Below are 13,792 nucleotides of genomic sequence, written 5' to 3'. Positions count from 1 at the left end.
ATCAAAATGCAGACTTTGTTCACATGACTTGGTCATGTGCGCATGTTGGAGACTTCTAGACAGCAGTCGTCCAAGGCTGACTTCCACACTGGACCGAGCAGTGGAGTGCGTCATGGGTCCTGTTTACTCAGTGTATTCCCTAGGTCAAATCCCAAGAAAGTTGGGAATCAATTACTGGACTAGAAGCTGGCCAGATGGAGAATCACACTAGCTTGGAAAACAAGTACTGGGCACATCATTTGGCAATGAGAAAGTGCTGAGACCATGTGGGTGGGGGCTGAAAAGAGAGTGTTGATATATTAGGAGGCTTGTGGGGGCAACCTTGGAGGCATCTGAAAGTCACTGAGGCATTTGAAAGTCCTAGTGACGAGCTCAGATACAGACTAACTTGTAGGGAACATGCTGGGCTCTGTTACTATTTGGGTCCACAACTATGCTTCCCACACTGCTATACTGATTGCTAGGCTGCATAAGCTGCTACACCCGGTTCCCTCACTAAAAGGTTGTGCAGTGGGATGCTCTAGGATCTCTAGCTGATGCACCTTCCCCTGTTAGTGACAATGATAACTACTGACTCCTGCTGTGTGTGCTACCGTTGTTCTTCTTTTGTTATAGTTGCCATTCAAATTTGGTTGAGGCGGATTGGAATACTAATGGCCTAAAATGCGACTATTCAGCATGCATTCCTTTGTACATTACTGCATGGAAGGCCCAACGTATATCTGGGCGACAGCGTATTCCTGGCATCAGCATGCAACTGTTGACTATATATGACTTCCATAGGCATGTTGAAAATGTTACGGTATCATCTTTTGGAGAATGTATCCCAATGTAAACCGGAAATGCTTAACAAATAAAGTTGTAAACAAAAGGAAATATTAAGACAACGCTATTGTGAGTTTGATGCACTATATATTAGTTTGATATATTTGCAAGACACATTTCTAACAATTAAGGGCAACATATGCTGTCCTACTGGATGGCTACTTCTTTTAGCATGCATCGCATTTAATATGAGTAAACTGAAAAATAATTGCTACAGAAAATTTTTATTCAGAAAAAGGGGTCCCTTCTATGGCATCCTTTAGTCACTCTTCTGCGCCATATGATCCACCAGTCAGTCGTTCACTCTCAGCTTCAGGTCTTTAGATATACCACGGCAGGCATTCTAAGGCCTTAACTACATAGTGCCAACCCAAACACAACTGGATTCGGCTGCAGATACCTAATCTAATTCAGGCTAGAGACCCAGAACTGTCGACACCAACTGTTTATTTCATTAATCATCATTTTTTATCGTTACAAAGTTATATTTACTGAACAATATGTTAGGCTGGCTACATGCAACACCCAGATGCAGCTTAGTTTTACAAGGCATCTTGCCTCTGACGGGGTCTCATAGTAGGTGGCAAATGGCTACTTTAGATTGCATGGCTGCTGTACGTCAAGGTCAAATGAGTCAAGTGCCTCATGTCTGTAGTTTAGTGAACATATTTTTGGAGAGGTTTTTATCATCGTGACATGACATAGCCTAATGAACCAATGGAATATATCAGGTGTTTAAGTTAGCTCTTTTATGATGTGTGACATAGCACATAAAAAAGAACAAGACGGAGTAGCTTAGCTGGGCATCTGGCGTTGCGGTTGCGTAGCACCTAAGAAGATTGTTGTTCGTTATGTCAGTCTTACAGGGTGGCTGATATCCAAGAGTATTCGCATTTCTGAAGGATAAGAGAAGCTGACAATACTGGTGATGAAGCGGGCGGTGTTGATTCTTAACTGTTTTTATAGAGCCCCAAAAGTGAGTCTGTCCATTGGTGAATGTTAGACTAAAGGTTTTAGTGGATGGGCAACTAAGTGAATGGGTGTGCAAACAAGGGTGTGAGCGAATGGGTGGGGTAATACTGTTGCCAGTCAGCAACCTCTGTCATTTAAGTGCTAAGCTTCTTCATAGTGAATAGAGATTGAAGGAAGCGGTTATGTCTGAAGTGTCTGTGAAAGAAAACATAACCTCTGACGTAAATGTATTTTTAGGTTGAGCATAGCACCGCGCACAAGCACAGCTCTTCTCGACATGCTGTAATCTATTCTGTGGACTTTAACCATGCTCATCTCATGCCCATCACTTTCATTAGTTCCTTGGCCTGCCTTTCCAAAATCCCTTGATGTTGTTGGTAAATGCTTTACTTTTGTCCTGCCTTGATGCTGTTTTGTTACCGCCTTGAAGATTGACCTTGTTACATAGATTATTGCAAGATCGGCCATGTACCTTAGTGAGGTGCACTATTTTTTCTTTTGCCTTGTCGCTTTGTGCTCATGGAAGTATGTTGTTTCTTCCTCTTGCTTGTTTTCGAGCATCTTGCTGTTTCTTTGGGGTGTCTGCTGGGCCTTTTTATTTATTTATTTTGTCTCTGTTTTGTGTAGCGCAAACTCAACACAAAGGTATGGATTTATTTTGCAGTTTTATACAGTGCAAACTCGATACAAAGGTATTACAGAGCTTTACATGAGCACTGGTTACCTTACACAAGAACACATTCATTTTTGCTAGCAACGGGAGATTAAGTGATTTGCCCAGAATCACAGGATGTTGAGCCGCCACCGAGACTTAAACCATGTTCCCCAGTTCCAAATAGCAGCTCTGGCCCTTACGCCACATCCTCTCCCCTAGGGCTCTTTGGTGCATGTTGGGGCGGTCTGGAAAACTTTTTTTTTTTTTTTTTTTTTAATATAGCACTTTGTAATACAGGTTCTCCCATTTCATAGCACTGTAAAGCAGGTACCATTCTTAACAAAATCACTATAATTCATTTGCATTGACCTTGTAGAGACAAAGAGGTGAAAAAGGTTTGTCAGGATTGTAATAAGTGACATTCGCGTTCTGTCAAGACCTCTGCAATGGGTGCATTAACCAACTGACTTGAGTAGAGCTTAACATTAGGCGATAGCACATGCTCTTGATAACTTCCAAAGGGTCACTAACCAAGCACATAGGTTAGTTCTAGGCAAGCAGACGATGAAAGGTGTTGTCTCCAAAATGGTGAAAAAGGAGTCATGTCTCCAGACCCAAGCACTTCACAGCCTCAAGCTTGATAGCAAAAAACATATAGCCTTTGGATGTATATTGGGCCTCTTCAAATACAGTTCTGTTGGTAGAGGCAGCCATTTTCCTAACCCTGTAGCACAAAGAAGCTAACATAAGGGTGCCACAGTGAGAGGAGCAGCATATCATAGGGCACAAAAGTGGAGCAAACTCCATCACTTCCTCCTCTCAGAATTCACTGGTGTCGTGGCTTTAAGGACAGTCCCCTCTCAGCTAATGCGACCTTGCAGATGCCACTTCTGGAAGCGCTGTCTAAAATAGTGCTTGAATAGCACTGCTTCCTGTTTGAAGAGGCCCCCTCCTTAAATACCCCCAACAGTCTCTATCACAGGCGTAGAGCACTTCCCCATCACCCTCTTGGCTCCTGCGTATAATGATCCACACATTGTCTGCCACAGTCCAGTAATGTTGAACCTACTCTCCTCTCTTCCAACCCCAGGTTTCATGTAACCACTCCACTAAGTTACCATGCATCATTTGATGTAAACTCTATGCATTATTTCCGATTGCCGTGGTTACCAAGTACATGAAAAATCAATGTCAAGAAAATATCTTTCTGACCATATCAAGTGGGCCTTTTCTCACTACTACTTCTACTGGTGTTCCTCTCAGTGCTTCACCATGCCTCCTCATGTCTATACGAATATATCTGTGCTTGTTTATATGGGTACACCCCAAGGACTACATCTCAATGTCAATCCTGGACAGTAACAGTAAAGACTCCATGGGCAGGAGAAGTTTTAAATAGGAGAACTGTTGTTTCACAAACTGTGGCCACCAGCACCAGCCACTGCTTGTACTTATGTAACCTGAATGTGTTGTTGTGACTCAAGTCTTTTTTATATGAGACAACAAATATGCAGGATCCATGCCAGACTTGAAGGGTAACAACTGTGTAAATAAGTTCCATATACATTATTTGTACATAATTTACCTTATTGTATTGTAATAGTATTTATATAGTGCTTACTACCCCTGATGAGGCGTTGAAGCGCTTTCCGGCGAGTAGCACGCTACGCCGGAACCCAAGAGGAATTAGTGGTTGATTAGTATAGGGAAATATGAGTTTAGTTTTAGTATTACTATGAGTTAATTTGAGCAGAGGACCTGTGAGTTTGTTAGTTGGATTGACTAGCGTAATGGAGGGATAGAGGAGGAAAGAATCCAGAAGTGTTAATTGGGAGTTTATAATAATAGGTTGAGGTTTGGGATAAGTAAAGGAGAGATGGAGGAGGGAAGAGTCTGTGGAAAGGGTTAGGGAGATCACTGTAGCAGGAGAGGTTTTGGATGAGTCAAAGGTAAGATAAATGAGGGAGAATGTAGTAGGGTTGTTTGAAAGTAAAGTGAGGTTTGGGTTAGCTAGATGTGGAAGAGGAAGAGGAGGGAAGAGCTTAGGCAGGGTTATTTTGGAGATGTAAGTAGTAGATTACGTTTGGAATGAGTCAGAGTGGGGATGGAGGATGGATTGATAGAGACATGACATATGGTGATGGGTAGACAAAGTAAAGCTTACAAGAGAGTAAATTGATATTATTTATTTACAATATATAACACACTTTTTATCATTATGTTTCTTTAATTTATGTATTCATTATTAGTTTTATTTTAATTTACTTATTTATAATTTGAATTTTATTTATAGATATATATATACACACACACACACACATTCATATACATATTTAATCGTGAGTAAATATACATTTGTTAAACAGGTTTAAAGATTATGTGTGTAATTTATTGTTATGACATAGTAGCGATACATATTTCCTAAAGAACTATACATATCTAGAATATACACATATTCCAATTAAAAATATTTATCAACACAGGCATATGCAGTACATTGCTGTTTGAATATGGTGGTTATGAAAGAAAGAGCCAACTCTTGAGTAGTCTTCTGAAGACAAGATAGTTATCCGTGGATCTTATATTTGGGGGTAATGAGTTCCATAGTTTGGCTGCTTGAAGGAAGAAGGATGTACCACCTATAGTCTTTTTCTTGCAGGGCGGTGTTTAAAGGCAGGGTGCCAATCTTGAGCGGAGGTTTCTTTGTTGAATGTATTTGGTTATTTTGTTTCTGATAAAAAGCAGTCCTGTTCCATGTATAGATTTGTGGGTGATACAAAGCAGCTTGAAGGTGGATCTTCTGGCAATGGGTAACCAGTGTACTGCTCTCAAAGCAGGGGAGATGTAGGCTTGTGGCTTTATATGTAATAGTAGCCTGGCAGCAGAGTTTTGAATATGTTGTAGTTTTTTCATAATAGATAGAGATGATCCATGGTAGCGGCCATTGGCATAACCCGTTTTGGATAGTACAAGAGAGATAGTTGCCTCCACCTTGTGTGGAAATCAGAGGTGGGGGAAGATGCGTCGCAGAGTCTTCAAGGTGATGAAGCTTGTTTGTGCTAATTTGTCCACTTTGCGTATTCATTGTTAACTTGGAGTCCATGGTAATTCCAAGGTTTTTTACTTCGTTGGATAATTGAGATTGTCAGGCCAGGCGCACAGTGGGTCATAATTTTTCAAGTCACCACATGTGAGTATTTCCGTTTTAAAGGTATTTAGTTTGAGATGGCTCCAAGTCATCCACTGATGAACGGCTCTGAGGCAACTGAAGATTTGTGAGTTTTCAATGTCTTTGGGGCATTCCAATTTAAGTAGTATTTATGTGCCATCTGCATAGTTGTAGCATTTGAGTTTAAAATCATTGATCAGTTCTGGTAATGATATAATGCAGATGTTATGTGGGTATCAAGAAACTCTGACATGGTTCTGGACCTCCCTTGGATTCCCAAAAAAAACATACAATTGAATCATTTTCATAGCCCAAAAAAATGCTCATGAACCAGTCCTATAGGAGCCTCACTGGACACCACTGGTCTAAACGAAAAAACACTATCGTTCAAACCCAGGCTTCCTGTACTACTCAGATGGCAAGGCCAAGACTTCAAATTTTGAGTAGCGACCCCAACAGAGATAATTCTGACTTCAAAACCATAAGCCAGTGCACAAATGTATGCACCGAAAAGGCACCGTCAAGGCCTAGGAGATTCAGGTACACGTATCTGTTCTACAAAGTCCAGTCCTGAGTCAAGGGCTGTCACAAGACTATTAACCCAAAGCAGTGCTTTAAATGAATACGGAGTACCATCCCTTCTGTATTTCCATGTAAAACACTGACAGAAGGTCACAGATGCCGTATATCTGGAACCTATCCTGTCGGCCCCTCTATCACTGAAGCTGTGTTTCACCAATTTGCACACATTTGAAGCCTTCTACTCAGTTAAGCTGCCTCTGTTGTTATTCTCTTTGTATATAGTCAATATTTTTCAAAGTTAGGCTATTATTGCCAATGTAGAGGAATAATTCCTTTAAAAGTTTAACACACAGAAATACATAGTTGCCCCCTTGTCTTTGCTCCTCTTTTGACACACTCATTCTCCGGGGTAAATGCCATGAAGGTGCCTCTTTGTGGCTTGTTTGGTGCTATAAAAGTTTAGGTAAACACACCAGAAAGGGTTGCATTTCGAGGGTATCACAGTCAGTCTGTAGGAATGAGGCAAAACACTGCCAAGATGGCGGCCTTGTTGTGTCCTCTCTCCTACAGAGACAGGCCAGGGAGGGTTGCTGTGGCACCTGGCATACATCCACTACACTCCAAACCAAACCACATAGGTAAAAGGCATTGTCATTTACAATGCCAATTGTTTTAACTCTCACAAACGCGAGACCCATTGCATTGCAAATGCTTGTTTTCCTTCTGGTGCCAACCCTATGCTTTGGGTGCTCCTCTTTGGCACAAAATTTCTGCCCGCTGCTTCCCTCACAGTGTAACAGATCTAACTTCGGCTACCTGTCTCTGCCTTGGCCGTTAAATGCTGAATCCCACAAGCGATGGAGATCTGGACGGTGGCATTGGATAGTAGCACATGCGTCACAGGCCTCTTAGCAGCTGGTACGATACAATCTGAATAAAGCAAAATAACCCCAATAAGCCAGCGGCTTAAGAACTGGCTGCGGCCACGGCTGAGGCCACGGGCAGGGAACAGGTGCAATAATAGTCGCGGGTACTGCCTGGCTGTCATTAGCCTTCTAATAACATAGATGTTCGCGGCTTAGCCGGTGCTGCTTGCTTGAGTGGCACAGGAATAACCAGCTCCGCGGCTCCAACATGCGCTCTTGTTTTATAGAATGACGCTCAAGGCACATCGTCTTCCGTGAAAGGGGCGGGTCCTGTGACAGGAGCAGACAAAACAAACACAGCCACCACCCCAGCCGCATCACAGCACATCAACACATCAGAGGCACGAGAGGCCGTAGGTGGCAGATTAGAATCAGAGCCCCTGCTCACCCTGCACGGCAGCAGAGCACTGGGCAGCAGTTCAAGTCCCTGCGTGTGACGGCAGCTCCCTCGCCCTGCCTGGTTCCAGCATGATCTCATCCTAACAGAACACAACACAAGGCCAAGCTGTTCACACGCTTCAGGGAGGAAACAAATCAAACTTGCATTAACATACGATGAGCAAACGTGCAGTGTTGAATGGCTCTCCAGACATCCATCAGAAAACAAAAATTAGAAAAAAACGCTGCACCCAGTGTTGTGTCCACAAGAGAAACAAACATCTGTGTATGTCTAGGAGCCGTTGCACAACACCGAAACCGCAATTTAAACAAATGGTCTCACAGTTGGACATATAATGGAGTCTTGTTGCATGCCAGCGAACATTTTGGCACCAAATGCAGCTCCATTGCTTTACATACTGCCATACCTTTCATGGGATGTCAAGAGCAGGCCGTACATCAGTAAGATGGAAAGGAAAAAGGGACTAAGTCTGAATACTTATCCTTCAGTTTACTACACAGGATCAGTGCTAGCAGTCATGCGACAGTCAGCATTTGGTAAAAGAATTAAAAAGACTCCAGCCATGTCGCAGTAAATCTCAAGTCCCACCAATCACTCCTTAGCCACCTCTCAATGGTTACCTTGCCCAGGGACGTAGCTTGGTCAGTATGATTTGGGGGGCGAGGGTGTGGGGGGGGGGGGGTAGGCGAGGGTGTTAGCTTCAGATTTCCCGACAATCACGCTGGCACATGATGTTAACATACATTAAAGACAAGCAAGGCACACAAGAAGGGCTTAAGGAGCAGTGGAAAGGGAGACGATTCCAGATTGGTAGGAGTACTGAGTGAGAGAAAGCGCATTATATAGTGAAAGAGGCAACATTTTTTAAGTCTTTCCAAACAGAGGGAGAGTGTGTACGTTTTTATCTGTGTGTGTGTAAAAATTCCTGGTGAAATCCGACAGGCACCTCACCATACCCGAGTGAAAGCACTTGTACCCAACTATTTATTACAGGGGTTACTCCCCCCCCCCCCCCAAGCTAAGCCCCTGACCTAGCCACCTCTAAAGGAGTCCAAGCCGCCTCTAATCGGCTCCAGACACCTCTCAATAGGCCTTCCTTATCCATCATGGGTGCCTTGTTATCTCTCAGTGGCTCCACGATGCCCTTCTAGGAACCCTAGCCACCAATCAATGCTTTGCATCCAACTAACAACGAGCCATAGCCAGCTCCCTCTGGACACGGGTCGTCTCCATGCCCCCTAGTCACTTTTGCATAGGTCTTAACCACCCAATGTAACTTTAGTCGCACCACAGTGCCTGCTAGTCCTCCTTCAATTGGCACTAGCGACCTTTTGATCTGTTCTGGTGACAGCTAAGTGGACACTTGCCTGTTCCTCAAATTAGGCTAGGCGATCTCCTAGTGAAACTTATTACTCCTGTCCACACCCAGTGAGCCCTGGTTACTGCTCGTTAGGTCATTAGCTATCTCTCAATCGGTCCAGATAAATATCTGGCTTAAAACAGGCTACTAGAGGAACACAGCCCCCTGAGCCCCTTTGTTAAAATTAAAAACCCCTGAAACAATCTGATTGTTTATTAAATCAACCTTTGTTCCAAGTACTGCCCAGCCATCCAAATCACAACGCCCAGGCTGGAGACCAAAATGTATTTTGTCAACCACTTTTCAGGCAATGGCCCGATCTAAACAACACCTTTATTGTGCCAAGCAGAGGGCATTCAAATGCAGCTGTGTGAGGAGGGTCTTCTGACCTGTTTCCTATCTGCTCCCACAGACGAGGGATTTATTAACCCACGTGCTACATTTAGATGTGAGGTCTTGGCGGGATAGTTCCACCCAAAGCGGGCCTGCCTATGGGTCTAAATTTTTCTGAAGCACGCAAATTATGTTAACATAACTGTTGTCCGAACAATCCAAACGCTGGCGGTGTTCTGTTCTGGGCACATAACACCCCCGCCCTGATTACACTGTGGGACGCCTCCACTGCCCGCGGAAATTACTCATCAGTAATTCCTGTTGCGCACAATTAGCTGGAGCACAGAGGGGGGAGTGCGGGCTTGTTCCCAGCACCATCCAGCTGCAGGTGCAGGGGGAGCAAGGCTTTTGGGTAATTCGAGGAAGTTGGTGGAATAGAATAATGGAGGTCAAGGGGCGACTCGTCGGGTGCTTTAAGGAAAGGGAGACCACGTGTGACAAAAATAACATGAATGTAAAAACTAGAGAAACGCATGCTTGTTTATAAAGGGTAGTGGTGTCCCCTCGCACAAGGGCGTCCCTGGGAGCCAGAAGAAAATAAGGAGAGGTTTACTCTACTGTCCTGGAACAGATGAGCTAGAAGGGTCCATTAAGAATCAGGTGAAAATTAAAGGATATGTTTCTCCGAGTATCAACCCTATGACAAGTTCGTGGAGCTTCTCCAGTCCAATGTAGCCTTTGCGTTCTGGTATTTGTAGCACCTGCACTTAAATGATAATGCAAAACTACAAAGACCAGAATGCAAGGCGAAAATAAGATTGGCTAGTTGCCAACCCCTGTAATGGAACAACTCGAGACCTCTGTCCAAATAACAGTCGATCAACTACTTTTTTAATGGGTTTCTTCAAACCTGCCAGTTAGCTTTAGTTACATATCAGTGCCATGTCTCCGCCTTCTTAAATTTGGAGAATTGCAATAAAACAAACATAAAAATCATACAACTACATATTGCAGAGAAATTGAAAAGACACAAGTCCCTTTTCCATCTCCACATATTTTTAAAAGAACATCAGACTACAAAGAATCATGCCTAAAAGAGTAAAATCGAAACTTACTCTCTGCAGCCAGAATGACACAGGAGTGGAGGAAAGTAGCCAAAAGTGCCCAGCGGATGCTGTCGCCCATGGCTGTCATGGTGCCCGCGCTGTGTTGACGACTGCGGCTGAGGTCCTCGAACGCGCGCGCCGGTCCCGTGCGCCCCGGGAGTCTGGTGGGCTTGGGCTCTCGGGACGGATCGCAGCCCGCTGTCTCCTGTCTCTCCCGAAGGCTGAGCTTGCAGATTACAGACCCACGTGCCCCGCTCCCTGCCCAATGACACTCCGCTCGGCAGGCTGGGGCTGGCGGGAGGGCGGCGTGACCTGCGGCAGACTGCGATGAGCTCCTGATTGCACAGCACTGCGCACGTTTGGGAGCTGTGTGGATGCTGTGAATCAGCTGTTCCAAGTACTGTGATGCACTCCGCGGGAGTCTCGAGCTGTCAACAAGCTCCGTTTCTTCTACGTATTGTTATAGTGGTGGTTTTTAATCCCTGTTAGAAACGCAGTAGCATAAATCCAGTATGCAACAACGTTGGCCATCTGTTGACTTTATTAATGTCTGAAGGCCCTCCGTTCCCTATTTAAATCCACTTTTACCTCTGCAACGTTTGGGTATTTTTGGACAAAACATTGTTCACGCTGTATTTATCAAACTGTCAGCAAAATCATTACCTCTGTGGCACTTCTGCAGGTGTTTATGGAGAGTGTACGTTGTCTGCCTATGCCAGGTTTGATTATTACCTGGCATTCTGGTACTTGAATTGCTGACCTGGTAAGGGGAAATGTAGAACATATTCCAGGGAACGAAACATAGAAACAGGATGAGCTGCTAAAGCAGAGCGTTTGCATGACCCCAAAGACCGCATGTCACCCTAGTGATTGTGCATCCTTCACTATCGATAGGCCATTGTGAGTCTTTAGGTAAGCGTGGAAGGAGATTAAACAAAAAAATACATCAGACATTGTACAGAAAGAACCGAATGTGTCTCTACCAAAGAATTGCTTTTATAAAACATTGTGGGCCTGATTTACGAAGGTAACTCATACTTTTGAGTAATTCACAATTTCATTAAGTTTACTACTTCCTAATTGTTCAGAAAATCTAGGTGTACATTTTCTCCAAATGCGCAGTTTACACCTCTCCACCAATTTGAAGGACCTTGGGCTACTACCAACTGCAGGACTATTCGCAAAGAGAAATTACACTTATGAGTAATTTACACATGTAGTTTACTCTTACACCTTCAAGTAACTTTACACTCTGATTTTGTGAGTATCTAGAAGTAGTAAACATACTAAAAACTCTCAAATTAAATTTCATGTGTAAATTACTCAGAAGTGTAAGTTACTTTGTGACTAACCCCTGCCATTTGTGAACAGCCCCCAGGCCCTTCAAGTAGGTGAATGCATGTAAATTACGCTTTTGGGACTTATTTAATACTCGGATTTTGTGAACAGCTAAAACTAATAAGCTTACTCAAAAAGTAAATTACCCAAAATTTAAATTACCTTTGTAAATCAAGCCCTTTAAGTTGTACTTTTGCTTTAACAAAAGACCTGTTAGCTCGCTGTACATTATATCTATTTTGTGTTTTGCATGTGTTCCTTTTTTCCTTTAACTGTGATCGTTGCAGAGACGTACTGAAAAGAATATTGGAAACTTGAATCATCTGATAATTCTGAAATATATTTGTCACTGGAGATTAGTGTTGAAACTTTTAAACGTAAAATCTCATCCCAAAAATACGGCTCCTTTTAGACTATAAAGACGCAACAGTGCACGCAAACTGAGAACAGCCCCTCAAGCATGTGTACATTCCACATCTGGACAAGTCTCACGCCAAGAGCCACGTCTATTTATAAAGTTAGATATGTCTCCCCTGTCCATTTGATTTGGTCCAAAAAGAACACATTTTTGTTGTCATGAACATTCTTCAGTGATGACGGCCTTGTTTCCATAAATATTGCTTCCATGCGAATTTGCAAAGGCACAGTGATTACTGCAGAAAAGTCAATTATATTGTTAAATGTTGTAAGTGCACATCGGGTTTTCGGTAGGTTATATACACAGATCATTAAAGACTCCTAGTTAGCGAAAGTAAAAAAAAAAGAGAGATCTAAATAATCCAATTAGTGTTGTTTTAAGTGTATGTTCCGAATAGGAAATAAAAAGTAGGAAAAATTGAAGAAAGGAACAGACAGAAGAAGCTCAAAACTGCACTATATAATTAGCAGTATGATTTCAACGTAAAATATCATGCTACATCTTATGTTCCCTTTTTCTGTACAAAAAAGTTTAGAATGAATTTGGGCTGTATTAAAGGTTCGTTATGATCTCCTAAAGCAATTTCACTAAAAAGTCTTGTTCAACTTTCATGTGAACATTAACTGCATCCACCGTGTGCAGATGAAACACCTCACTTGGGAAAGGCAGTACCCATCCAATATGTGTGAGTATGTGTGGTGTGTACTGTATTTCAGATACAGCCTACTGTCGCTGTAATCTGCCCAATGGTATCCTTGGACAATGTACTTACACCCAAGCTAATCTTTCGCTACGAGCTACTACAGACATAGCATGCTGCAAAAAAGCTTCAAATGGTTTCCTCAGAACACCAGATGGACCATCATACAAGCAGTCATTACCAGTAGGCTGGACTACAGCAACACTCTGTATGCTGGAATCACCAAACAACTCCTATCCAGACCATCCAGAAATCCTCTGCAAGACTCATAATTGACCTCCCCGCTGCACTCATATCACATCGCACCTCAGGAAGCTTCACTGGCTCCTCATTCACAAGCACAGCCGATTCAAACTGCTCACTCACACATACAAAGCACTGCACAACACATGAACAGAAATCCTGAACAGCTGCATACACTTTCACCAACCCACAAGACACCTACGCTCTGCCTCACTTTCAGTTGCACACATTCCCTGCATCCACAAAGCAAAACTGGAGGTCACTTATTCTCCTACACAGCAATCAAGACATGGACCAACCTCCCTCATTATATCAGAGGCTGCTCCTCACTTCTTGAGTTCCACAAGAAGCTGAAGATATGGCTCTTCATAAAAGCACTTTGGGGACCACAAACCTACACACCTGCCCAAGCACCTGGACACCCATTAAGGCGATTAGTGCGCTATACAAATCAATATAACATAACAGATCAACCCACATACATTACTGAAGTCATGTCTCAGAGAATGCCTGGCAGCCAAGGACAGAGCAAGAGAGATGAAGAGGGATCCTGGCACAGAACGAGTGGGGAGGTCATGTGAAATCAGAGCTTCTCTGTGGTTGCAGTCACTTGTTTCGGATGCTGGTCTAGTTATTGCTTTAGGAGACAATAACATTGTTTGTTTGTTTTTGTGTGGCAATAAAACATATGGTGCTTGGATTGAAGTACAGCATGGTGGATGCTATTTGTTAGTGCTCCCATACCTGCACTGTAAATCCAACAATATCCTGACATCCTAGCCACCCACTGGATTAGAAAAGCAAACAAAACACTGAAACAACTGC

The 13,792-nt window shown here is 43.2% G+C and overlaps 1 protein-coding gene across 2 annotated transcripts in view; it reads right to left on the bottom strand.

The window, feature by feature from the left end:
- MFGE8 (milk fat globule EGF and factor V/VIII domain containing) overlaps positions 1–10,702 on the bottom strand; it is a 205,150-nt gene extending 194,448 nt beyond the window's left edge. The window contains exon 1 of one of the 2 annotated variants that reach the window (XM_069222710.1): positions 10,278–10,702. In XM_069222710.1, coding sequence (XP_069078811.1) covers positions 10,278–10,356 — 79 coding nt within the window. In that variant the 5' untranslated portion in view covers positions 10,357–10,702. The remainder of the gene's footprint in view (positions 1–10,277) is intronic. The other variant, XM_069222709.1, reaches the window with a different exon arrangement.
- Between the last annotated feature and the right edge of the window lie 3,090 nt (positions 10,703–13,792).

The sequence above is a fragment of the Pleurodeles waltl genome, chromosome 3_1 (assembly GCF_031143425.1).
Source record: "Pleurodeles waltl isolate 20211129_DDA chromosome 3_1, aPleWal1.hap1.20221129, whole genome shotgun sequence".
In the NCBI taxonomy this organism is placed as follows: domain Eukaryota; kingdom Metazoa; phylum Chordata; class Amphibia; order Caudata; family Salamandridae; genus Pleurodeles; species Pleurodeles waltl.
The sequence above is the reverse complement of the archived record's forward strand: the minus strand, read 5'-3'. Positions and strand labels throughout refer to the sequence as shown.